General features: G+C 44.5%; 1 protein-coding gene across 3 annotated transcripts; it reads right to left on the bottom strand.

Moving 5' to 3' along the window:
* Window positions 1-11: 11 nt before the first annotated feature.
* Window positions 12-27,987, bottom strand: LOC118400218 (draxin-B). Of its 3 annotated transcripts, none has more exons than XM_035796861.1 (7): window positions 27,756-27,987; window positions 16,947-17,472; window positions 15,755-15,897; window positions 14,388-14,508; window positions 13,995-14,087; window positions 1,074-1,163; window positions 12-543 (listed from the first exon to the last, which is right to left on the bottom strand). In XM_035796861.1, the coding sequence occupies exons 2-7, from the start codon at window positions 17,446-17,448 to the stop codon at window positions 431-433; spliced, it is 1,062 nt and encodes a 353-aa protein (XP_035652754.1). In that variant the 5' UTR covers window positions 17,449-17,472; window positions 27,756-27,987; the 3' UTR covers window positions 12-430. The 3 variants fall into 3 exon arrangements, with proteins under 3 accessions (XP_035652754.1, XP_035652755.1, XP_052329370.1); XM_035796862.2 differs by having other exon boundaries at window positions 16,947-17,469; window positions 27,756-27,938; XM_052473410.1 differs by lacking the exon at window positions 1,074-1,163 and having other exon boundaries at window positions 16,947-17,469; window positions 27,756-27,940.
* Between the last annotated feature and the right edge of the window lie 5 nt (window positions 27,988-27,992).

A 27,992-nucleotide genomic window follows, 5' to 3' on the forward strand; every position in this document is an offset into this window, starting at 1 on the left:
GAACAACAATCATCAATGTACAAGAATTTAATCACATAAAATGAGGTTGAAAAAACACAATAGACACAGAGTTCTGTTGTAAGTATTGTATAAATAAAACAAATATTAAAACATATAGAAGGAAACTCAAACATTTTTGCTTATCATAATAATTACCTTTAAAGAGTAGTGTGACAGAATCATTAGAAAAGCCATTGACAATCTCTCCATTCTCAGAAAACACATTCATATGTTCAGGACACAGTTAATCAGACACTGCAGTGTTGTTGTGTTGGAACTAATGTGTACATGTACGTGATTCTGTGGCACTGAAGTGAGGGAGACCAGATGAGTAGTATGAACATTCTGAATGAACTATCACTAGACACTGTCTGTCTTTTATGTCAGAGAGAGCGGTCATGTTCAGTGTGTGTTGTGTCTCTGTGACCCCTCACACTGTGATGAAGGACCCCTGGTCTCTGTTGGCTGACTCTGGCACCACACAACGACCCCTTCGCCTGGTCACATGAAGCTTCCGGTGGAATTTGGCATAGCAACGGAACCCTGAGACAAATGAATAGGAACGCTGTCAGAGGATGGACAAGCAGGCTACTGACATCAGAAACTGAGCCCTATATCAAATCAAATTTCAAATCAAATCAAATTTATTTATATAGCCCTTCGTACATCAGCTGATATCTCAAAGTGCTGTACAGAAACCCAGCTTAAAACCCCAAACAGCAAGCAATGCAGGCGTAGAAGCACGGTGGCTAGGAAAAACTCCCTAGAAAGGCCAAAACCTAGGAAGAAACCTAGAGAGGAACCAGGCTGTGGGGTGGCCAGTCCTCTTCTGGCTGTGCCGGGTGGAGATTATAACAGAACATGGCCAAGATGTTCAAATGTTCATAAATGACCAGCATGGTCGAATAATAACAAGGCAGAACAGTTGAAACTGGAGCAGCAGCACAGTCAGGTGGACCGGGGACAGCAAGGAGTCATCATGTCAGGTAGTATATATATGTCCTATGTTGGTTGTGTTCTCACTTAAATTCTCTGATGCTCTGTGGCTTTGGCCTGTTACGTCGCTTACTCACCTTCCTCACACATACAGTCATCATAGCACTTGTTGTTGAGGCCGCGGTTGTGAAGCTTGCACTCGTGCTGTCTCAGGTCACAGCAGGATCCTATGGGTGGGGTAGAGGGAGAAACGTCAGGTTATTTGCGTAACCCCGGTTCTCTGATAATATGAGTGAAGTATCTCACTATAGGGACACATGAGAGCCAGTTTCATCATAGTGCTTGATGGTTTTTGCGACTGCACTTGCAGAAACTTTCCAAGTTCTTGAAAATCTCTGCATTGACTTACTTTCATTGTCTTAAAGTAATAATGAACTGTTGTTTCTCTTTGCTTATTTGAGCTCTTTTTGCCATAACATGGACTTGGTCTTTTGCCAAATAGGGCTGTCTTCTGTTTACCACACCTACCTTGTCACAACACAACTGACTGGCTCAAAGACATTCCACAAATTAACTTTTAAGAAGGCACACCTGTTAATTGAAATGCATTGCAGGTGACTACCTCATGAAGCTGGTTGAGATAATGCCAAGAGTGTGCAAAGCTATCATCAAGGCAAAGGGTGGCTACTTTGAAGACTCTCAAATACAAAACATTTGCTGATTTGTTTAACACTTTTTTGGTTACTACATGATTCCATGTGTTATTTCATATTTTTGATGTCTTCACTGTTATTTTACAATGTAGAAAATAGTCAAAATAAAGAAAAACCCTGGAATGAGTAGGTGTGTCAACTTTTGACTGGTACTGTATTTTTTTTTTACAGCATTAACAATATTATTTACAGTATATAGATTGTAAACAGTAGTGGGCCGAGTATCAAACCTTGGGGCACCTCTTTATGTAACTCAAGAAACTCAGATTTGACCACATCTACCTTGATGGCCTGAGGTCTGTCGTTGAGATAATTCTGAAACCGTCGGCAAGCATCAGTATCCAACCCTATAGAGGACAGCTTATTCATCAGAATAGCATGGTCTACAGTATCAAAAGCTTTTGACAAGTCTACAAACATGGTAGCACAATTAATTCTATCATCTAAGGTATTTGCAATATAATTTACAACAAGCATGGTAGCCATAGTGGTACTACATTTAGGTCTGAATCTGGATTGATTAACATTAAGAATACCATTTACAGATAGAAAATAACATAGCTGTAACATAGCTGTTTGTTGACCAATGATTCTATGATTTTTTGCAAGACAAGGGAGCCTGGAAATGGGTCGATAATTATCGAGATCATTACTATCCAGCCTTTAGGAATTTATGAGCTGCTTTCCACACTTTTGGAATATTTCCTAATACTAAAATTCAATAATAAATGTGTGTTACTGAGCAAGCAATGAGGGGTGCTGCATAGTTAAGCAAAGACGGGTCCATCTTGGTGTCAATAGCTAATCAAGCAGCAAGAACTTCTGTTTCTGTGAGTTGCCAAAAAGAAAAACCAGGACTACCATTTCCCAAGTCGACTGATTCCACTGAGACAACTGAAAGCTGTATGTGGGAAGAACAGTCAACTAACTCGCCAAGACCAGTTTGACCACCATTTATTTCAAGTAAGACACTAGCTGAGATAAAATGCTGATTAAAACCATCACAAATCTTAACTTTCTGAGTAATGATGCAGGAGTCTAAAACGACTTGCTTAGAAAGGGCAGTAGAGGAATTACCCCGCTTCAGTGAATGAACTGTTTTCCAGAATTTAGAGGGATCACTAACAGTCTGCCATAGAGCCAAGGAAGTATTTTGATTTGACCTGTTTAACTGAGGCAGTGCACCTATTTCTCAACTACCAAAATAGCTGCTGAATAGCTAACGAGCCAGTTTGTCTTCGCCAGACTTGATTTCTTACCAAGAGGAGGTCTGAGAGAACAGGAGAGCACCATGGATTAATTCGGTTTTTGGCTCTGAGTTGCTTGAAAGGGGCATGTTTAGGGCTCCTGAGTGGTGCAGCGGTCGAAGGCACTGCATCTCAGTGCTTGAGGCGTCACTACAGACACCCTGCTTTGAATCCAGGCTGTATCACAACTGGCCGTGATTGGGAGTATAGGGCGGCACACAATTGGCTGGTGTTGGCCGTCATTGTAAATAAGAATTTGTTCTTAACTGACTTGCGGAGTTAAATAAAATGTTACATTTTTTAAACCAGTCAAAATGGATGAGAAAAATGAAAGTGCCAAAACAGGGTACTGGTATGTCGCTAGTAAAAAAAAGCCAATCAAATTTATTTATAAAGCCCTTTTAACACCAGCCGATGTCACAAAGTGCTATACAGGAACCCAGCCTAAAGCCCCAAACAGCAAGCAATGCAGATGTAGAAGCATGGTGGCTAGGAAAAACTCCCTTGAATGGCAGGAACCTAGGGAAAAAAACTAGAAAGGAACCAGGCTCTGAGGGGTGGCCAGTCCTCTTCTGGCTGTGTCGGGTGGAGATTATAACAGTACATGGCCAAGATGTTCATAGATGACCAGCAGGGTCAAATAATAATAATCACAGTGGTTGTAAGAGGGAGCAACAGGTCAGCACCTCAGGAGTAAATGTCAGTTGGCTTTTCAAAGCCGATCATTCAGAGTTAGAGACAGTAGGTGCGGTAGAGTGAGAGTCGAAAACAGCAGGTCCAGGACAAGGTAGCACATCCGGTGAATAGGTAAGAGATCCATAACCACAGGCATAACAGTTGAAACTGGAGCAGCAGCACGAACAGGTGGACTGGGGACAGCAAGCAGTCATCATGCCAGGTGGTCCTGAGGCATGGTCCTAGGGCTCAGGTCCTCCGAGAGAATAGAAAGATAAATATTAACATGGTCTATATTACTATACATCATAAAGGAATGTTTTAATATTTATCTTCACAATTATAGGAGGGTCATGTTTTCAATTTGGTATCTCTAATAAAAGCGATAGGGCAGTGGTCGCTTATATCACTTGCAAAAACACCACTAGCCAAATACTAATGGGGTCGGTTAGTCAGTATAAAATCAATCGATGAGGAGTTTGCTAGGTTTTTTACATGAATCTGAATGGGTTTCATTATCAGCTGAGTCAAGTTGAATTCAAGACAGATATTCTTAAACTGATCTGAGGCATGTGTAAGCCAATCAAGATATAGATCTCCTAACACATCCAGTTCAGATACCAGAAAGGGTTTTAAATAATCAGAAATAATACCAACAGCCCCCACAGAAGCGGCTGGGGGGCGATAGACAGCAGTAATAAATATCTGCATATTTTGGCTTATGGCCACTTATACAACCAACAAAGCGAGTAGATTTGACATAAAAAGTAAGAGTAGATTTGACATAAATAGCTACCCCTCCCTCTCATTTTTGTCTATCACATCTGAAAATGTTATAGTCCACAATGGCAATGTCCTTATCCATAATCAAATTATTCAGCCAGGTCTCCAGAACATCTGGGCTAGTGTCATGCACAAGACATCCAGAAAGTCTAGTTTAGACATCAGGCTTCGCACGTTTACAGTAAATTGATCAAAAATATAAATGCAACATGTAAAGTGCTGGTCCCATGTTTCATGAGCTGAAATAAAATATGCCAGAAATGTTCCAAACAAAAAGCTCTCCAATTTTGTGCACAAATATGTTTATTTCCCTGTTAGTGAGCATTTCACTATTGCCAAGATAATCCATCCACCTGACAGATGTGGCATATCAAGAAGCTGATTAAACAGCATGGTCATTACACAGGTGCACCTTGCGCTGGGGACAATAAAAGGCCACTCTAAAATGTGCAGTTCTGTCACACTACACAAAGCCACAGGTGCTAAAGTTGAGGGAGCGTGCAATTGGCATGCTGAAAGCAGGAATGTCCACCAGAGCTTTTGCCAGATAGTGTTATGTTAATTTCTCTACCATAAGCCAACACCAAAGTCATTTTAGAGAATTTGGCAGTATGTCCAACCGGCCTCACAAACGCAGACCATGTGTAACCATGGCAGTCCACTATCTCTACATCCAGCTTCTTTACCTGCGGGATTGCCTGAGACCAGCCACCCGGAAAGCAGATGAAACTGAGGACTATTTCTGTTTGTTATAATGCCCTTTGGTGGGTAAAAACGGATTCTGATTTGATCAGTGGGCCTATGCCATCCCAGGCCCACCCATGGCTGCGCCCCTGCCCTAAATCCATAGATTAGGGCATAGCAAATGTATTTAATTTGACCAATTTCCTTAAATGAACTGTAACTCAGTAAAATCATTGAACTTGTTGCATGTTGCGTTCATATTCTTGTTCAGTATATATGTAACAGTTCAAGCCATCTATGAGATTTGAAAAGAGCAGGAGTATCCATGTTGACACAAGTCAATAGAACTGGATGAGCTAGCCACAATGGGCTTCCTGTTTGGATTCAAAGTGGCAGAGCAAATAGTAGAATTCAGATAAATGTGCACAAGATTACTATTGACAATACCCCTATGTTTATGTAGCAATATTTTTATTTTTTATTTCACCTTTATTTAGCCAGGTAGGCTAGTTGAGAACAAGTTCTCATTTGCAACTGCAACCTGGCCAAGATAAAGCATAGCAATTTGACACATACAACAACACAGAGTTACACATGGAATAAACAAAACATAAATTCAATAATACAGTAGAAAAAAAGAAAACAAAAGTCTATATACAGTGAGTGCAAATGAGGTAAGATAAGGGAGATAAAGCAATAAATAGACCATGGTGGCGAAGTAATTACAATATAGCAATTAAAACACTGGAATGATAGATGTACAGAAGATGAATGTGCAAGTAGAGATACTGGGGTGTAAAGGAGCAAGATAAATAAATAAATACAGTATGGGGATGAGTAGATAGATGGGCTGTTTACAGATGGGCTATGTACAGGTGCAGTGATCTGAGAGCTGCTCTGACAGCTGGTGCTTAAAGCTAGTAAGGGAGATGTGAGTCTCCAGCTTCAGTGATTTTTACAGTTCGTTCCAGTCATTGGCAGCAGAGAACTGGAAGGAAAGGCGACCAAAGTAGGAATTGGCTTTGGGGGTGACCGGTGAGATATACCTGCTGGAGCGCATGCTACGAGTGGGTGTTGCTATGGTGACCAGTGAGCTGAGATAAGGCAGGGCCTTGTAGATAACCTGTAGCCAGTGGGTTTGGCGACGAGTATGAAGCGAGGGCCAACCAACGAGAGGGTACAGGTCGCAGTGGTGGGTAGTGTATGGAGCTTTGGTGACAAAACGGATGGCACTGTGATAGACTGCATCCAATTTGATGAATAGGGTGTTGGAGGCTATTTTATAGATGACATCGCCGAAGTCGAGGATCGGTAGGATTATCAGTTTTACGAACGTATGTTTGGCAGCATGAGTGAAGGATGCTTTGTTGCGATATAGGAAGCTGATTCTAGATTTAATTTTGGATTGGATATGCGAGGCTGAAAGGAGAGTTTACAGTCTAACCAGACACCTAGCTATTTGTAGTTGTCCACGTATTCTAAGTCAGAGCCGTCCAGAGTAGTGATGCTGGACGGGCGGGCAGGTGAGGGCAGTGAACGATTGAATAGCATGCATTTAGTTTTACTTGCATTTAAGAGCAGTTGGAGGCCATGGAAGGAGAGTTGTATGGCATTGAAGCTCATCTGGAGGTTAGTTAACACAGTGTCCAAAGAGGGGCCAGAAGTATACAGAATGGTGTCATCTGCGTAGAGGTGGATCAGAGAATCCCCAGCAGCAAGAGTGACATCATTGATGTATACAGAGAAGAGAGACAGCCCGAGAATTGAACCCTGTGGCACCCTCATAGAGACTGTCAGAGGTCCGGACAGCAGGCCCTCCGATTTGACACACTGAACTCTATCAGAGAAGTAGTTGGTGAACCAGGCAAGGCAATCATTTGAGAAACCAAGGCTGTTGAGTCTGCCAATAAGAATGTGGTGATTGACAGAGTCGAAAGCCTTGGGCAGGTCGATGAATACGGCTGCACAGTAATGTCTCTTATCGATGGCGGTTATGATCGTTTAGGACCTTGAGCGTGGCTGAGGTGCACCCGTGACCAGCTCTGAAACCAGATTGCATAGCGGAGAAGGTATGGTGGGATTCGAAATGGTCAGTAATCTGTTTGTTAACTTGGCCCCTTTGAAGAGGGGCATGACTGCAGCAGCTTTCCAATCTTTGGGAATCTCAGACAATAAGAAAGAGAGGTTAAACAGGCTAGTAATAGGGGTTGCAACAATTTTGGCAGATAGTTTTAGAAAGAGAGGGTCCAGATTGTCTAGCCCGGCTGATTTGTAGGGGTCCAGATTTTGCAGCTCTTTCAGAACATCAGCTATCTGGATTTGGGTGAAGGAGAAATGGTGGGGGCTTTGACAGGTTGCTGTGGGGGGTGCCGGGCAGTTGGTAGCCAGGTGGAAAGCATGGCCAGCCATAGAGAAGTGCTTATTGAAATTCTCAATTATAGTGGTTTTATCGGTGGTAACAGTGTTTCCTTGCCTCAGAGCAGTGGGCAGCTGGGAGGAGGTACTCTTATTCTCCATGGACTTTACAGTGTCCCAGAACTTTTTTGAGTTAGAGCTACAGGATGCAAATTTCTGTTTGAAAAAGCTGGCCGTAGCTTTCCTAACTGCCTGTGGGCTATTCGATGCTAATGCAGAACGCCACAGGATGTTTTTGTGCTGGTCAAGGGCAGACAGGTCTGGAGTGAACCAAGGACTATATCTATTCCTAGTTCTACATTTTTTGAACGGGGCATGCTTATTTAAGATGGTGAGGAAGGCACTTTTAATTGTGGTTGTACCTGGTAGGTTCATTGATAATTTGTGTGAGATTGAGGGCATCAAGCTTAGATTGTGGGATGGCCGGGGTGTTAAGCATGTCCCAGTTTAGGTCACCTAGTAGCACGAGCTCAGAAGATAGATGGGGGGCAGTCAGTTCACATATAGTGTCGAGGGCACAGCTGGGGGCAGAGGGGGGTCTATAGCAAGCGGCAACAGTGAGAGACTTGTTTCTGGAAAGGTCAATGTTTAGAAGTAGAAGCTCAAATTTTTGGGGTAATAATATAATAAATAATAATATATGCCATTTAGCTGACGCTTTTATCCAAAGCGACTTACAGTCATGTGTGCATGCATTCTACGTATGGGTGGTCCCGGGAATCGCACCCACTACCCTGGCGTTACAAGCGCCATGCTCTACCAACTGAGCCACAGAAGGACCACTGCAGGTACAGACCTGCAGGCTCTTAGCAGTAGTTTGCAACACTGCTCCCTTTGGCAGTTCTATCTTGGTGGAAAATGTTATAGTTAGGGATGGAGATTTCAGGGTTTTTGGTGGTTTTCCTAAGCCAGGATTCAGACACGGCTAAGACATCCGGGTTGGCAGAGTGTGCTAAAGCAGTGAGTAAAACAAACTCAGAGAGTAGGCTTCTAATGGTAACATGCATGAAACCAAGGCTTTTAAGGTTACAGAAGTCAACAAAGGAGAGCACCTGGGGAGTGGGACTGGAGCGAGGCACTGCAGGTCCTGGATTAACCTCTACATTACCAGAGGAACAGAGGAGAAGTAGGATAAGGGTACAGCTAAAGACTATACGAACTGGCCGCCAAGCAGGTTTGGAACAGAGAGTAAAAGAAGCAGGTGTCTGGGAACGATAGCATAGATTCAAGGCATAGTGTACAGACAAAGGTAAGGTAGGATGTGAGTACATTGGAGGTAAACCTAGACATTGAGTAATGATGAGAGCGATATTGTCTCTAGAGACGTTTAAACCAGATGATGTCATCGCATATGTAGAAGGTGGAACAACATGGTTGATTAAGGCATATTGAGCAGTGCTAGAGGCGCTACAATGAAATAAGACAGTAATCACTAAGCAGGACAGTAATGGACGAGGCATATTGATATTAGAGAGAGGCATGCGTAGCCAAGTGAACAAATGGGTCCAGTGACTGGTTGGGCTGGTTGGGGACACGGCGATTCAGACAATTAGCAGGCCGGTGCTAACAAGCTAGCAGTTAGTAGGCCGGGGCTAACAAGCTATCAGTAAGCAGACCGGGGCTAGCAAGCAAGCAGTTAGCAGACCGAGGCAAGCAAGCTAGCAGTTAGCAGACCGGTGCAAGCAAGCTAGCAGTTAGTAGACCGGGGCTAGCAAGTTATCAGAAGGAAATTTGGGGGATGTCGCGATGGAGGTAAGTCTGTTTTTGCCTCTTCGTGCAGTGACGTTGATAGACCAGTCATGGATTAGTAGGGTTCCAAGTATCTCTAGGTAGCTAGCAGGCCGTGGTTAGCAGAATGGGCCTTCAGCGCACGTCGCTCCTTAGGGGATGTCGGCATTCCAGTCGTAGAGGGTCAGCGGGGTTCCATGCCCCGTACTGGCAGTAGAAAGGGTCATGATATTGTAGCCCAGGAGTGGGATTTGGCGGTAGCCCAGGAGCCCTAGCCAGGCTAGCTTCAGGCTAATTGGTGCTTGCACCGGGATGGAGACACTGGCCAGGAGTAGTCACCCGGGATTGCGGTTAGCTAGTTGCGAAAATCCAGATGAAAATGATCTCTTGATATGCGCATACTGTAGGTGGAGCTAACAACAGTGGGTCCCTTACGGGAGCTAACAGAGCTATCAATGGAAATTAAATTAACAGACCCATAATTACTATTTACAATACCCCTATCAACATGTGCATCTGTGGAGGAATGATTTCGTTGCGATTTAATAGGAGTAAATACCTTTGAACAGCATCCTCTGCTTCCAAAATGTGTCAAAATTGTCTACAAAAGTTACACCATTGGAGCTGCAGTAGTCACATAGGTAGTGAAGTGCTATTAACCTGCTTAAATGTTCACTACCTCAACCCAGCAAGGGCAGAGGGCTAGAAATTTGAGGATGTTTTTGATGTCCAGCAGAGATCCAAACAGTTCTTCAAAATCCTGTTTCAGCCGTTCCAAACTACCATTCCTAATGTCATTAAATCTCACATGGAATACAACAGCATCAATCCCCGTGTGCTGACATAGAACGGTAGGGAGTAGCCAAGTAATATGCTGTACTCGAGGTCTGGGGTAGCACAGGGTTTTTGGTCCAGGAACCGAGACGCTTCGTACCATAGAGATGCCTAAAACAACAGCCAGCGAGATGAGAGGAAATCCACCCATTCCTACGCCTCGCATGAGTCGGGAGACCCGTTGAGGACTAGTGAGAGGCGGTATCTCGTATGCTAGGAACTCTTGGCACCCGGTTCAAGCCTCCCATAACCAATGAAGCGTCATTCACTGTAGAAGCCACCGGCAAGGGAGACAGAACAGGGGACCAAGGCGCAGGTATCTCCGGATCCAATATTGAAGCATAAGCTCCCAGGGATGAAGGTGCTGGAACCTCTGGATCCAGGGCGGCGAAGCTGTTTGAAAGCTGTTTGAAGTCTTTATCAGGTCCGGGCTTCCCACCACCAAGGAGGCCTCTATTGACAAAAGGCCGCTGCTTTTGCCATCCACGGCGAGTAACGTGCCTCCATGGGTGGTTGGTAGGCCCAAGAATAGGAACATCCACTAAGTCATCCAGAAGCATCCTACCAACTCCATTCTCCAGGGAAGGAGTAAACCCCTTTGGGGAGGGATCCCTGCAGAGCACTGGCCAGTCGGCTGTTGGTAGACAACACGGCAGCGACACTCCCACCAGGCCAGAGCGGCATCCAGCAACCGGAGTAGAAGAAAAAGTAGGCCGACATGGATTCCCCAGTAGCTTGTGTAAATTCGCTATTTGTTTGCTAAGAGTAGCCACTTCACTCCTGTTGTCCTATGCAAGCAAACAGTTGCAACATTGGAAGTCCGGATGGTCCACATTGTCCCAGAAGAGCAAAAATAAACACAGCTCCTGCATCTTTGAAAACATTCGTTAGCAACCTTGATTTGAAGCTAGTTCAGCTAGTGTAGCTGGGCTTCCATGTCTCTCTTGTTGACAGGAATTTACTAAAAGTTTGCTACAAGCTACAGTGGGTTTGCAAACCCAGCCTGCACCCCGCTTCCTGAAACAAGCACAGCCAGTGAAATGGCAAAGACACAAGCAACACACACCCAAGTCACACACCAGTACGGAAAACAGAGAGAAAGCGGAGGACTTGCTCATCGTATGGATCCCGGCTGCACATACACTATACGAGCGGAAGATGGCCAACTCGCAAGGTGGTGCTGTAGCAACTAGTAGTAAATTGTGGGGCACTGAGCCAAAACACAGGTCAACATGTTATAAGGCTCCACGGTCCCACCCTCTACTTCATTATCAAGCAACTGTTTTCGTCCACATGAAGGGAAACGTGGTGAGATTCTTCACTCATATTAATATTGTCGGTAGAACCTCATAAAAGGTTTGAGGGGTTGCCCAATATGCCGCATTACAGATCTCTTGGATGGAGATGCCTTTGTATAGTGACCATGACGCAGCCATACCTCTGGTGGAATGCACTCTCAAGCCCTCCGGAGGTGGTAAACCCTTGCTATTATAAGCCAGGGTTAGGTTGTAAGGTAACCTTTGATAACCCTAGGGCAAATAGCAGGTATGAGTGGTGGACTGACAGTGCGTGCAGCTCACTCACCCACTTTGCGTACGTAATGGCTAAAAGTAATGCAGTTTTAAATGAGAGATATCACATTCCTACGCTTTCCAGCGGGTCAAACAGCTGCTGTGAAATGACCTCAAGCACAATAGATAGGTCCCACGATGGGACTAACGGCTTGGACGCTGGGCATAAGCAACACGCCTTTCATAAAATGTCAACTCAGGGGGTGTTTTCCCGCTGTATTATTGTCGAAGCCTATATGACAGGCAGAGTCTGCAGTACCTCTTAATGGTGGAAAAGGCTTTCCCCTGTCCAAAAGGTCCTGCAAAAAGCATAGTACCTCTGAAACAGAGCATTGGAAGGGAATGATCTATTTCTGACCACACCATCTTTCAAACATACACCACTTATTGTCATATAGTGAGCTTGCAGAAGGGACGCTTGCCTTAGGCCTATTGCATTGATTTTCATCCTCTCACGGGCCAGGCCCAAAGAGTGAGCAAAATCTCTCCATTCACTTGGGTCAACAGATCACTGTGTAACAGCAGCTGCTAGGGCTGGTCAAAACAATCTCCGCTAGCCACAGCTGTCCTGGCCATTGAGGGGCTGTAAGGATGAGGGACACGTTCTGATCCTTCACTCTGGATAGAGTGGGAAGGATCAGACAGGGGAGGAAACGCATAAAGCTGCACCCTTGGCCATGGGTGCGCCAGCGTGTCCACCCCTAGTGGCGCATCACTGCCAGCTCGTGCAAAGAACAGCGGACAGTGTGTGTCTGTGCATGATGCAATTAAATCTACAGAAGCTTGTCCGTATCTATCCCACACTTGGGCCACCAATTTGGGATGTACAGGGGATTCCCTCTGGACAACATGTCTGCTACTGTGTTCATAACACCTGGAACATGAGTCACAGGTGAAAAGAAGAGGTGCTGCTCCACAGAAGGAGCTTGTGGACTAGCCTGCATACAGCTACAGAGATCGGGTGCCACCCTGGCGGTTGATGTGTGCCTCTACAGTCATATTTTCCGTCCTGACCAGGATGTGACAATTCCTAAGAAAAGGCAGAAAATGCTTTAGGGCCAGAAGGGCTGTAAGCAACCTGTGGTCATTTATATGAGCAAGTGGGAGTTGTGGGGACCACAATCCGTTCACTGCTCTGCCCTTGTGGGCTATGCCCCACCCAGTGACAAATGTGTCTGTCGTCAATACTTTCCTTGCAAACACTACCCCTAGTGGAGTGCCTTCGGCAAAGACAGAGAGGTCCATCCAGTGGCGGAGAGCCGGGCCAGACTTTGAAGTGCCTGCAATGAAGGGCAGCTTGCCCCAGGACCTGCCTCTACTCTGTGAACTCGCCTCCGGGTTCGCAGTCTTCTGAGATGGTGGGGGTTTGGAACCTTCCTCCCCTTCTTTGTTCCCTGTTGCTAGTTTGTCAAACAGTGGGTGGAAATCCAGGGGTGACCGTCCATAACCTCAGCTCAGCTGGTTTCATTCAGGGTTGTTGGGTTGCCTCTTGGCCTGAAGGCTGGGAGGTAGAATAGCCTTGCGGGGGGCTGCATGGCACGCCCTACTTTTGAGACTCGATTTAGGCAACTTCTTGCAATGAGTGCAAGATTCAGGATTAGCGAGAGCTGCCTGAGCATGCTCCAGTCCCAAGCAGGGGGTCTGCTGGGTTCACCCTGTGCAGGGGTAGTAGTAACCATAGCTCTGGCTAGTGGGTCCAGGCTATGCTTGTGATGGCTGACGCTTAGCCGTATAGCTAGCTAGTGTTCACATCATGAGCTAATTGCTAGCACGCTGCTAGCTGAAGAAAAGTATGTGGTGTAACTCTTTGGTGAGCTAGCTAGGTTAGCTTTGCCTTGCAGTGTGGGCTAACCAAATATTAAAAGTCTATTTTCTGTCTTTTACCGTGATGGGGAAAAAGAAGCATGAAGAAGTTAGCTAAGTGGTGTATTGGGGCGAAGGCTCGCCGTGTAGTGCTAGCATTGACTGGAAACTGAGAAGTAAACTTTTCCTTTGGGTGGGTGTGCTCAATTCATGCCCAGCAAAGCTGTTTGTTATCTTGTGCTAGGCAACGCGTCCTGTATAGTTCCCCTTTGAGCAGTTAAGCAGGAAAACAGTGGTTCAAGTCGTGCTGAGGAGAGATAGATAGAGCTTGTTCTCCGTTAAGAAACTGATAATGATGTAGAGTTTGTTACCGTGGCACCTATTTACCATACACTATTTGCCACGCTTCCTGTCTGCCTTTGACAGACGTGTTATTGGAACTTTCTTTCACAAAGAAAAATTACTTTCGGTTGTAAATTCAAAAACACAAATGTTTCGACCATCACATGGCCTTTATCATAATGAGCTTTCATGAGACCATGACCTGAGTGGCCAGAGGTCAAGGGTCATCAGAGTCGTGGATGGAGGACAGTTTAGTCACTGACCTGGGAGGCAGTCCAAGTGGTGGTCACATGGCTCGATGGCATCAGCGTCCACCGTCAAGTTGCCACTGCTTAGGTTCTTACTACGCCGCTTGTCTTCAGCATGCAAAATAACCAGCACAAAAACAGATTATCAGTAAAGTACCAGTAAAGTACTTCAACCCAGGCTCAGACAAACATATGGACGATCAAGCAAACACTTCAATGTCAAATAAATAACAAATATATCAAGCATGTCTATCCTACGCAGTACAGTATGTTCAGTAGATGCAAAAGGATCATTAGGGTTTTTTGTGGAGTGAACACATATTCATGTATGACTTTCCACCAACATTAACATTAGCTGTATCTTCTCAATCTGAGATGACTAAATGTGTATTTGAATAAAGTGCTGACCTTTCTTCCTGGAAGAAGGCCAGGCATCCGCTGGCTTCATGTCCTCGTAGTCCGTCCAGTCAAACAGCGTCATATCCAGAGTGGGCATTACCTCTCCTTGCACCTTCCCCCGGCCTGACTTCTGTAATGCAGAGAGAATATTATAGCCACACTTCAGTGGTCTATAACTACATAACCGTAGTTGAGGTGAACAGACACCTGGTCCATAAAATGGCCTGTTAGTTGTGGACACTCAGGATTTCACAGCCCAGAGTGCTTTACAGGCAATCAGTGGGTTTCTGAGGACATGGCTGCACACTACACTGTTTATAGCCCTGAGGCAGCATACATACATCATACTAAACATCTTATGGTAGAGTGTTACTACTTGTCAGAGGAGAAGGCCTGTGAATCACTTTCACACAGCTGTGATTTTACCGGTACGTCAATGTCCTTCAATATCACACCTTGAATCAAAGCAATTTAAGCAGAAGTCAATATTGAATAAAACAACTCCTCAGGGGACTACTTAGCCAAAACCGATATGTCATAAACTTCAACAAAGCTCTTTACATAACTCCTTTCCTCTGGACCTCTGGACTGTGTTGACAAAATAATAGCAGGTTATAATGAAGTCAATATGACATTGAGAGGTCTCCTGGGGATGTCTAGAGAGACAGGACCTGAGAAAATCATCTATCAGGAAATAAGGGTCTGTGCCAACCAGACTCTTTGTGCACATTGATCCCAGCTCATTCTGTGTCACCCAGAGGAAACATTGAGAAACATCAACTAGATGAATGGCGGTGGGATACTAGTACCTGGCTGTTCATTTAGCCATCAGCCAAAATCAAAGATTAATTAAGAACGCTCACAGCGTCCCGGTGTCAATGAACCCAGGTCCACTCCAAGCAAGGCTATAATTTCCACTGCAGGCCGATATCTGACAGCTCCTGAATAAAGACATGCACACAATATCCAAGGCTCTCTGGCAGCATGTAAACAGCTTACCAAGCAGTCAGACAGTTTAGAAATCAAACACTCAGAGGCCAGTAAAGCCAGACAGGGCTACAGTAACTATGGAACTATGGACCTGAGACAGCAGAGAAGGTATCTATCTATCTACCTGTATGAGTGACCATTGTGATGGTAGGCAGCATGCTGGGAGAAAGTGAAGGAAAAATGATAGGTAATTTAAAAAGCCTGTCTCCTCATTTCTCTGAGATGAGTAATGAGCTATGTGATACATTAAGCTTATTACGGAGCCTAGGTATTTACAAATAGGAAATACAGTCACTCTTTCTTTACCATGAATAGCTCTCCTACAACACTGAATTACAATAGACAATGTTGTTTTGAATAAGCAGTCATATGTCTTTATGGGGTACCTTGGGTTTGGTGGAGGCTGGGGGCTGAGTTGGGAGATGCTCGCTCATCACCGTGGTAACTGCAGAGGAGCCGGAGCCAAAGTTGGTGTAGGAGACAGATCTCTCCTTCAGACTAGAGTCCAGCTCAGGCTCAGGGAGGAACCCTATAGGAAGGATGGATGGACAGAACAGGGGTTGGGGAGGAGAGAAAAGACCATACATTATCATATCCACTTGACCAGATTGTTGACAAGAAAATTCAGTTTTTAAAAAAGTAAAAGGTCAACTTCAGACTTAACCTCTTAAATTCTGATGACCTCTGGTGGCATTTTCTAAACTATGCATAATATTGTATACTACCCTCATTAAAAACATTTCTGTTTCAAAACTATAAGTCCTACAAACATATGTTTAGTACTGTTAGAAAAGGTAAAAGCGGTGCGATTCAGATTTTTTTTAAATATTACAGAGCCCAAGAAAACTGAGCAGGCCCCCAAGAAACTGACATTGAAATATTTTAAACAAATTCCCATAGGGACACAGACATTTTAAAAGCGCAAGGCTTGTACAATGGACAATGCCTTAATTTTTTTGACTTACAGGAATGATATACATATGATGAGAAAGCTGAAGTCTCTAGCTATCCAATGATGTAAATACACGGAGTGTACAAAACATTAGGAACACCGTCCTTATATTGAGTTGCACCCCCTTTTGCCCTTAGGACAGCCTTAATTCGTCGGGGCATAGACTCTACAAGGTGTCGAAAGTGTTCCACAGGGATCCTGGCCCATGTTGACTTCAGATGCTTGGCATCTGAGAGAAAATGTTGCAGTTTTAAAGCTAATTTCCTGCTATTCTACGCATTTTATCATTGGGCAGAGAGATTTGTTGTTGCTGCAGCTTTGAAGCTAATATCCTGCAATTGTACACATTTTGCCATGAAACTCATTCCATGAATCCCTTGGCCAAAATGTGTTAAATATGTCTTTTTTTTGTAATATTCAAGAAAAAATAAATAATGTAAAAAAATGTAATAATAATATTAATACTAATTTGGAGATCTGGCCGCAGACCCCCTGTAGTACCTCACGTCTGAGGACCTCAGTCTGAGAACCCCTGCACTAGATAGCAGCAGGAGGTCTCTTGGCCACTTGAAGCCAGTTGCAGGCTTACGGCTCATTTGATAACCCTAGATCCTTTGGGGACTTACCTTTAGTGTGCCGGCCCTTGTCTCTCCGACCTCCATGTCTCCTGTGATCAAAGTGGTGCCCATGTCCCTGTTCCTTTCCCTTGTGTGGCCCCAGAGGGTGGTTGTCCCGAGCATGAGATGGGTTCCTGATGCCTCCGCGACCATTCTCCCTCTCCCTGCCCCCAGGGCCCATCTCCAGTCTCACCGGGCTCAGGCCATCCAGACCTGTCCCATCATCCTCATGCCGAGCTGCGGGGTGCAAGGGACTGCGGGAGAGGAGCCCAGCCCCAGTATTGGCTTTGGCACTGTGTGCCCCTTGGCCCCCATGCCCCCCTCCACGCTCCCTGCCGTTCCCATGCCCATGGCTCTGGAAGCCCTGCTCAGGGTACTGGAGGGCATTGCCATTGCCTGGTGAGGGCTGTGCCAATCTCCTCTTGGCGTGTGTGGAGCGGGGCTCGGTGCTGTGTGAAATGACCAGATTGGAGACCAGGAGAGCCAGAGGCAGACACCAGGAGGAAGCCATCACCTATAAGTACAGTGCCACCTGCTGGAAATATACAACATATTTCAGTACACTCGTTCTATATTCTATGTTTTACTCAAGAAAGGAGATGGGCAGGAGCAGCTACAGTATGATGCCGCAGACACGCTTTGGACTTCCAGAGTTCATTCAAATACATGTAGATAAACTAGGCTCTTCCTCATCATGTTTTTAAAAAATCCCTACAAAACAGAGTATTTTCTTGGGTGAAACATCCGTGTCACAGCTGATTGGTGTGTTATCGCTCTGGACTGTCTGTGGCTTTAACCCTTGCCATGAAGTCCATCACCAGGCAGCCACACTATCATCTTCTGAAGTCCCCAGACAGTACCCATGTTGTTCCCTTGTTCATTTTCCCAGAAGCACTCAGTTCCACCATATCATAGCCTACTCACCCCTTCACCCCATCCCTGATGCTGTGCTACAGCAGTACTCATCAGTCCTGGCAGTAATCGTCAGCCTCTTGGGCTACCCTCTCAAGCCGCAGTGGCTCTTTAAGAGCCTATAAAGACAGAGACAGGCAGCCCCTTAGTGCTTGTGTTGTAAATGTCTTTCCCTGTCTGTCTGGAAATGTTCCCAGCAAACATGCCCATATTGGCATGATGTGGGCCCAATGCAGGCAAAAATATTGGACCCATATAGGCTGCCTTTGCTCATTGGCTCCACATTGGCCCCCAAGGCATTTGCCCAGTGTGGACATCCCATATGTGGTGAGGGCAGCTCTCACCTTGCCTGAAATAAGCAAACGTTCTCACAATGTGGGCTAAAATATTGGCCCCATGTAGGCTGCCCACCTTGGGCCAATGCGCCTTTGCTATTTAATAGGAATTCATAATTAATTTATAAAAAAATGTAATTCAATGCATAGATTGCACAATTTAAGCCTTAAAGGTATTTAGGGAACGTGACACATTGTATCAGAAAAACAATGCTGTTGTTACTATCATACATATATTTTCAAACAAGAGAAACTGTTACCTTTCTCCTATGTCACATGTACTTAAGTATTTTTTAAAGATGTCATCAATGGCAGTGTAGAAGATAAAAACAATTTGGTCACCAAACAGAACAACGCCAGTAACGGTTGCACAAAAATAACTGTGTGCAAACCACCCCCCAAATATTCAAATTGGGATGGCTCGTGCTGGGCGTGGGGTAGCCCATGTTGGGCTTGGTGTGGGCTGGCCCATGTTGTGCTGATGTTGGATTGATGTGGGCTAGCCTGTGTTGGGCTGGTGTAGGCTAGTCTCTGTTAGGCTCGTGTGGGCTTGGTGTGGGCTAGCCCCTGTTGGGCTATGTGTGAGCTGGCTCATATTGGACTGATGTGGGATTGGTGTGGGCTAGCCTTTGTTGGGCTTGTTGTGGGCTAGCCTGTGGCAGGCTGGTGTGGGCTTGATGTAGGCTAGCCTATGCTGGGCTAGCCCGTTTTGGGCTGATGTGCTATTGCTGTGGGCAGGCCCGTGCTAGGCTAGTCTGTGTTGGGCTTGATGTCGGCTAGCCCATGCCCACCTTGCCCACCGAATAACCACACGGGGCCAATGGAGTAATGTTCGCTGGGTTGGTATGGGGCTCAAGGAATCCTCAGGATTAATAATCACTAACTGACCAACTTAATTTGTATTCAACTCAGGATATCCAAATAAAATGTCCCTGTTTGCTGTTTCTAACACCCTGGTCTAGTTAATGTGGGTTCATTTGGGTTGTTTATTAAAAGAACATGGTGGGCTTTCTGTTCTTCTCTGATGGGTTGGGACCGTCCATCGCCCTGGCAATGCAGAATGACTGCAATGCCCCTGCAGGTCAGTATTTTATGTTAAAGACGGACGGCTTGTGACCCATACAGAAAATCAATCGGGAAGAAGTATTGAGCCACTGCTGCTGGGGTGTTGTGGGTCGATAGCCTTGCCTCCATCCATCACACACACACACACACACACACACACACACACACACACACACACACACACACACACACACACACACACACACACACACACACACACACACACACACACACACTGAGGTTTACAGTGGGTTATTTAGGTGCTTCTAAAAATGGGCCAGGACTAGGAGATTGTGTTATGGGGAGGAGGGGAAGCAACTACTGTCCAGGGAAATTTGTGGTGCTATTGCAGGCAGATCTGCTGGGGGATTAGACACAAACTGCTTTCTCCTGCTCATCTCTGGGAGGGTATTCCACCAGCTGTGCAGTTTGCAAAAAACAGTGGGACTGTAGTTGCTGAGGTGAGACCTTTATCTTCTCCAACCTTACAGTGTCTGAGAGAGAGGCAGTGTGCCATATCCCACATAAAGTGTTTGGTCAGGCTTCATCACATTTTCCAGCCCTGTACATATGACTAGCGTGGCAAAGCTACCGGGAATTTACCAAAGTTACCAGAATCTTCAGTAATTTTGGCAATTAACAGACAATCTATAGCAATCTATCATAACTTTGGTCATTTATACTTGAAATAACTTAAAACAAATACTGTATATATACACTACTGGTCAAAAGTTTGGACACACCTACTCATTCAAGGGTTTTTCTTTATTTGTACTATTTTATACATTGTATAATAATAGTGAAGAAATCAAAACTATGAAATAATACATATGGAATCATATAATAACCAAAAAAGTGTTGAACAAATTCTTCAAAGTAGCCACTCTTTGCCTTGATGACAGCTTTGCACACTCTTGCATTCTCTCAATCAGCTTCACGTGGAATGCTTTTCCAACAGTCTTGAAGGAGTTCTCACATATGCTGGGCACTTGTTGGCTGCTTTTCCTTCACTCTGTTGTCCAACTCATCTCAAACCATCTAAATTTGATTGTGGAGGCAGGTCATCTGATGCAACACTCCAACACTCTCATTCTTGGTCAAATAGCCATTACACAGCCTGTAGGTGAGTTCGGTCATTGTCCTGTTGAGAAAAAAATGATAGTCCCACCAAGCGCAAACCAGATGGGATGGAGTATCGCTGCAGAATGCTCTGGTAGCCATGCTGGTTAAGTGTGCTTTGAATTCTAAATAAATCACAGACAGTGTCACCAGCAAAGCACCCCCACACCTCCTCCTCCATGCTCCACGGTGGGAACCAGACATCCGGAGATCATCCGTTCCCCTACACTGCCTCTCAGAAAGACACGGCTGTTGGAACCAAAAATCTCCCATTTGGACTCATTGAACAGAATTCCACCGGTCTAATGTGCATTGCTCGTGTTTCTTGGCCAAAGCAAGTATGTCCCTGATTGAGTCTGTAATACCAACATGTTTCAAGCAGATCACCATAGTCCCTGTGTCCAAGAACACAAAGGCAACCTGCCTGAATGACTACAGACCTGTAGCACTCATGTCCGTAGCCATGAAGTGCTTTGAAAGTATGGTCATGGCTCACAGCAAAACCATTATCACAGAAACCCTAAACCCACTCCAATTTGCATACCGCCCACAAATGATGCAATCTCTATTGCATTCCACACTGCCTTTTCCCACCTGGACAAAAGGAACCCTTATGTGAGAATGCTATTCATTGACTTCAGCTCAGCATTCAACACCATAGTACCCTCGAAGCTCATCACTAAGCTAAGGATCCTGGGACTAAACACATCCTTCTGCAACTGGATCCTGGACTTCCTGACAGGCCGCCCCCAGGTAGTGAGGATGGGTAGCAACACATCTGCCACACTGATCCTCAACACTGGAGCTCCACAGGGGTGCGTGCTCAGCCCCCTCCTGTACTCCCTGTTCACCCACGACTGCATGGCCAGGCCCGACTCCAACACCATCATTAAGTTTGCAGACGACACAACAGTGGTCGGCCTGATCACCGACAATCACGAGACAGCCTATAGGAAGTAGGTCAGAGACGTGCCCGGGTGGTGCCAGAATAACAACCTATCCCACAACGTAACCAAGACTAAGGAGATAATTGTGGACTACAGGAAAAGGAGGACTGAGCACGCCCCCATTCTCATCGATGGGGCTGCAGTGGAGCAGGTTGAGAGCTTCAAGTTCCTTGGTGTCCACTTCAACAACAAACTGGAATGGTTCAAACACACCAAGACAGTCATGAAGAGGGCACGACAAAGCCTATTCCCCCTCAGGAAACTAAAAAGATTTGTCATTGGTCCTGAGATACTCAAAAAGGTTCTACAGATGCAACATTGAGGGCCACTTGACTGGTTGCATCAATGCCTGGTACGGCAACTGCTCGGCCTCTGACCGCAAGGCACTACAGAGGGTAGTGCGTACGGCCAAGTACATCACTGGGGCTAAGCTGCCTGCCATCTAGGACCTCTACACCAGGCGGTGTCAGAGGAAGACCTAAAAATTGTCAAAGACCCCAGCCACCCCAGTCATAGACTGTTCTCTCTACTACCGCATGGCAAGCGTTACTGGAGTGCCAAGTCTAGGACAAAAAGGCTTCAACATTTTTTTTGTTACCCCCAAGCCATAAGACTCCTGAACAGGTAATTAAATGGCTACCCGGACTATTTGCATTGTGTGCCACCCCCAACCCAACCCCTCATTTTACACTGCTGCTATTCTCTGTTTATCATATATGCATAGTCACTTTAACTATACACTCATGTACATAGTACCTCAATTGGGCCGACCAACCAGTGCTCCCACACATTGGCTAACCAAGCTATCTGCATTGTGTCCCACCACCCGCCAACCCCTCTTTTACACTACTGCTACTCTCTGTTCATCACATATGCATAGTCACTTTAACCATATCTACATGTACATACTACCTCAATCAGCCTGACGAACAGGTGTCTGTATGTAGCCTCGCTACTGTATATAGCCTCGCTACTGTATATAGCCTGTCTTTTTACTGTTGTTTTATTTCTTTACCTACCTATTGTTCACCTAACACCTTTTTTGCACTATTGGTTAGAGCCTGTAAGTAAGCACTGTAAGGTCTACTACAGCTGTTGTATTCGGCGCACGTGTCAAATAAACTTTGATTTGATTTGATTCTTCTTATTGGTGTTCTTTAGTAGTGGTTTCTTTGCAGCAATTCGACCATGAAGCCCTGATTCACACAGTCTCCTCTGAACAGTTGATGTTGAGATGGGTCTGTTACTTGAACTCTGTGAAGCATTTATTTGGGCTACAATTTATGAGGCTGGTAACTCTAATGAACTTATCCTCTGCAGCAGAGGGAACACCGTCCCATCTGTTTTGTGTTTATTGGGACTATAATTTGTTTTTCAAATTGCAATGACCCAACACACCTCTAGGCTGTGTACCTAGTCAATTGTACAACTGAATTCATTCATCTGAAATGTGTCTACCGCATTTAACCCAACCCCTCTGAATCAGAGAGGTACAGGGGGCTGCCATAATCAACAGCCACGTCTTCGGCGCCCTGGGAACAGTGGGTTGCTGCCTTAGGTATCCCCCTTTCCCTTTTTAAGGGCAATTTGACCAAGAAGGAGAGTGATGGAGTGCTGCATCAGATTATCTGGCCTCCACAATCACCCGACCTCAACCCAATTGAGGTGGTTTGGGATGAGTTGGACTGCAGAGTGAAGTAAAAGCAGCCAGTGCTCAGCATATGTGGGAACTAATTCAAGACTGTTGGAAAAGCATTCCAGGTGAAGATGGATGAGAGAATGCCAAGTGCATGCAAAGCTGTCATCAAGGCAAAGGGTGGATACTTTGAAGAACCTGAAATCTAAAATATACTTTGATTGGTTTAACACTTTTTTGGTTACTACATGATTCCATGTGTGTAATTGCATAGTTATAATTTCATACAATGTAGAACATTTTTTTTTTCAACACTTGAATGAGTAGGTGTGACCAAACTTTTGACTGGTACTGTATTTTATCTGTGTCCATATTGTCCATGAGTTTCTAGGAGATAGACCATATGGTTCAAGAAAACAATAGCCTAACGCATGAAAAAAGCATTTAATCAACAATGGTATTAACTCTTAACTTTTTTCACAACTGCCATCGGTTTGACACCAAAGCATTGAGAGCAAATACATAGACATACTAAAATAAATGTATAATTAAAAAAGAAAAAAATTATGCTGAAACCCTCATATTAAACACCAATGGTATTCACTAAATGTATGGTTTATATTTTTCATAATGTTTTACAGATTTGTCATTCTATTTTTCATTTTAGAATTGTCTTATTTAATTATTTTATATATTTTACATGTGATAAGTGTCACACCATGTCTAGTTTGTCTATTTCTATGTTTGGCCTGATATGGTTCTCAATCAGAGGCAGATGTTAGTCATCGTCTCTGATTGGGAACCATATTTAGGTAGCCTGTTTGGTGTTGGGTTTTGTGGGTGATTGTTCCTGTCTCTGTGTTTGCACCAGATAGGGCTGTTTTGAGTTTGCACATTTCTTGTTTTGTTAGTTTGTTCATGTGTAGTTGCTTTATTAAAGAACCATGATTAGTGACCACGCTTCATTTTGGTCCTCCTCTCCTTCACCGCAAGAAAACAGTTACAATAAGGCCAGAGATCATTACAGATGCCTGTGATAATCTGAAGTACCCAAAAGGGCAACTAGATGTCATGTAATAGATTATATTATATTAGTTTACTGGTAAACTTCAAACGTTTCTAGTAATATAACCTCCCTTTGCAACCCTACATTTGACACAAACTACTGCTATGGTGGAGGGCATAGGGAATTTTTTAGGGAGACTTCTCAGAAAACCTGCCATCGCTAGAAAATACTCTCACTTGTCAGTCTGCTCAGTTCTGGAGGAGTGCGCTCCATGAGGCCTTGCTGCCAAAATGAACCAAACAACTAGTCCAAATAAATGAACAATCAAAATACACAGGAAACGGATTGACTGAGCCCAGACTCATTTTGGAGATCACTGAGCCCTTTGAAATGAGCGTGCAGATAATGGGCCACAGACAGAGGCTGAGCAGCAGTCTGTTATGGCACAAAAATGATTTCTCTCTCAACAATGAGAAAAGTGACGCCTTCATAGAAACATAGTGAACTGCTTGTCGCAGCCTGAATAGTCCTGTTGCCTTAAAAGGAAGCTGGTTGGTGACAGAGAGGCACAGATAGGCACAAAGCACCCCTGCCTAGCAAAACCCCTTCTCCTTTGGCCCTTTCATGTAGCCACTAAAAGGTGATCCCCTGACAAAATCAGGATGTGGGTGGTAATGGAATACCCTGGGGTGAAGTTCTCAGCATCATCTAATGATTAGAAGTCTACCAAACAGTGTATTACAGAGCACTGTGTGATATAGGTAGGACACAGCAGGGGTTAGCATCTGGTGCTGAGGCTGTGGCCGGGTCTGAGGGGCCACATTAGCAGGGTTAGCTGGATAGTGGAGGAGCGTGACACTTTGATTCTGAAGACAGAGAGGGTTTTGAGAGAGCATGAGGAAGAGTAGGACATGTAGTGTACCTTCACCTCATATACATGGAAAGCTGTGATCATGAAACATGACCTATTGAAATTACGAGGAATAAGAAGCCACAGATCCTAGAAGACTTTGTAGAACGACTGCATATCATCAGTTGAAGGCCACTAGCTGGGTTAAAACAATATAAATGATTTAGACTGTTCAGACAGAAGTCGGGCCAGTGATGATGGACAATCTAGCAGAAGAGTGTAAAGGGCCACCTCTGGAGGGCTGATTCATTAAACACTATTGATGCGATCTGAGAATTCTCTCTGGTTCTACGACCAGTCCTCAGCGATACCAGGCCCTGACATGCTTCATAAAAGCCCAGCTAACAGCAGATCATGGACACAGCTGAAATTATAGTTTGAAGTGTGCTTCTGTGGTAGTGAGGGACGCAGCAAGGCAAAGTAAAGCAGTGGAGGCACAAGGCACTGGTCTGGCAGTGGTCTCTATTTAATGCGCATTGATAATTTCACCTGCTGGGCAACAAGCCTCCAGAAGCCATCTGCTTCTTTCCTGTTGTCTGTCATAGCAACCAGCCAGGCCACAAGGAACAACCAAACAAAGACCTCAAGACCACCGGAATCATTCTGGGTTTACATAAAGAGATTACAGGCCCATGTCTAAATGCAGAGGCTTCCTTTTTTCCATTTCTATTCGATTATTTACCTGATTAGCAGTGTTCTGTCAAGTTGCTGAGTGTGTGCCTTACGTGTAATGTGGTTCATTTAAGCCAGTCAATGACAGTGAGAGGACAATGGGAAGGCATCAGGAAGGGAGTGGGTGGCAGGGCTCAGGTGAACTCTGGTCCCTGTCCCCATCACACACGGCTCAATGAAGAACAGCAGAAGGAAGACTTCACACCAAACAGATCAGACATGCATGACTAATTTACCATCTTTTCTTTGCTCCTCCAGTGAACAATGCCAATACCCCCCCCCCCCGTACGCACTACCCTCTAAGTGAATGCTCAAGAAAATGATTAATTTGTCAATCATTTGTCAAACTTATTTAAGGGACAATGTATGCCTTAATTGACCTATTATCCAATTAAAGTTTACTGCTTGCCATGTGTAACACATAAGGTTCTCAATATTTACCAACATTTTACAAGTCTGACATGGTAGTTTCTATCTGATTTCTCAACAAATACTTCAGGAAAGCTGCTATGAAAGTTAATTTCAGCCAGTAGCATTTCAATCGCCAAATCAATTACCACTGAGTGCTGAATTCTTCAGCACTCTGGAGAACAATATTGGAGATTTCATACCATCATTTTTTCCAGCTCTGAATTTGTCCAATATAAACTCTTGTATTGGTCTGTTTGCTTCTGTTTGGTTCATAAGCAGTTTCCGTGATGAATACATGTTGGGCAAAATCGAACATTGCCACGGTTGCACAGCAATATCAGAGACATCCCGCAATGTAGTCCTTATCTTCCAGTAGAGCATGCTCAGTGCACATACACTCACAGCGGGGCAACCTCCTCCAGACACCCACAGAGCAGAGAGAGAAAGGCGTTCGAACAACGCTGAGACACAAACAGCACCAGGAGAACAGAGCTACAGACATCACACTGAGAGGAAGAGAAGGGTGGTAGGCCAAGATAACTTAGGGAGATGGGAGGAGAGAGAGAGAGATAAAGAGAGACTATCCAGGGGAGGGTTAATTGGAACAGTGACAGTGGAATCTTGCTCTCATTTGGTGGCACATAAGGAGACCAGCTGGGTCCACAGTTCCACAAAGACACCCCTTGGCCAACCAAAACACAACAACCAATCAGACTGAATCAACCTTGAACCAGCATCTCACACCAGAAGACTCATTATAGGACATGGAGATGGTGGACACTAGTGGATCACCAATGGAGTCCATAGTGGAGGAGATTTTCTATGATGGCACAACTCACTACTTATAGACTACCCACTACACAGAGGAACACAGAGGACACATGGGGAGGGTGATAATGATAAGAAGTTATATATGTAAGTGGAATGGGGGGAATTACTTTTAGGTGAACTAAGGCTTAGTTAGTGAACCATAAAGTCATGATTAATAGTGTCCTTTGGTTTCCTATTATTTTGATTAATTTTCTCTGATTAGTGATTGTAGACTGGGATGTGGCCCCCAATTTGATCTGCTGGGAGCTTCACAGTCAAGTGCACCTACAGTCCTCCTTGTAATCACATTCCTGCTGATTGGCTTGGTTTTAATTAACAGACTTGTTAATGATGAGTCCACAAACACTGTCCACCCGATGTGTCTGCTTTATTTTCACTTTTAAAGGCATGATCTGACATGGAGACACCCAAACTAAATTATATATATTTCTCTCCCTCTAATTAAGTCCTTGTAATACCAATATTATTGAGTATAGTCTCAAAGATGTACAGGCAAGAGGACATGATCACAATATAGGATTGTATCATAACATATTCACATAATATTCTTTGAGATATTTGCCTGATACAGAAAACATAATACCCTCCCCCCTAATCAGAATGATTTTCCCCGTGCCAAATAGAAACATACTTTTGTTCAGATATCAGAATTAAAGTTAGCATTAAGTAATTAGGACTATTGAAGGTACTATTGTGCATAGTAAAAAGACATACAATTTCACATTTATTTAAATGTCTAATAACTGGGCGCAACGGTTTATATCTTGCCTTCTCAGTGGATTCCATTCATATAACTTTTTTAGAAGCAACAACAGTGTGTGTTATAAATGCACTACTTAGTAGGCTACAATATTTAGTCTAAAATGCAGCAATAAGCTGAATGACACAAAATGTGGCACATTTGATTGGCTTTTCGTTATTGCGGCATAGCCATGTTTCAACACTTGAATAAAATGACAAAAGAATAACCTCACCCGCGTTTCTTAATCCGTTGAGGTTGACTATTATTGCAAAGGTAATAGTTTTATATGGGATGAGAGATGTAAGGCCGTGAAATCGCACAGGACTGAAATTCCGTCTGTTTGGGGTCCGTTCACGGTCGGTGTGTTGATCGTTGGGATTAAAATTGGTTTATGAGGAGAGTCACTGGCTGGAAGCGCGTAACCGTGTGCGCGAACGTGCGGGGACTGATGTCAGTGTTTGTCCCATTA

This window comes from Oncorhynchus keta, chromosome 21 (assembly GCF_023373465.1).
Source record: "Oncorhynchus keta strain PuntledgeMale-10-30-2019 chromosome 21, Oket_V2, whole genome shotgun sequence".
Lineage (NCBI taxonomy): Eukaryota > Metazoa > Chordata > Actinopteri > Salmoniformes > Salmonidae > Oncorhynchus > Oncorhynchus keta.

Bases quoted from the DNA above. Each gene is read 5' to 3' on its own strand.
- LOC118400218 (XM_035796861.1), bottom strand. From the start codon at position 17,448: ATGGCTTCCTCCTGGTGTCTGCCTCTGGCTCTCCTGGTCTCCAATCTG. The intron at 1,164-13,994 runs GTCAGTGACTAA...CCCCACCCATAG, and splicing joins CCACTTGGACTGCCTCCCAG to GATCCTGCTGTGACCTGAGA. The intron at 544-1,073 runs GTGAGTAAGCGA...CATTTGTCTCAG, and splicing joins TGACTGTATGTGTGAGGAAG to GGTTCCGTTGCTATGCCAAA.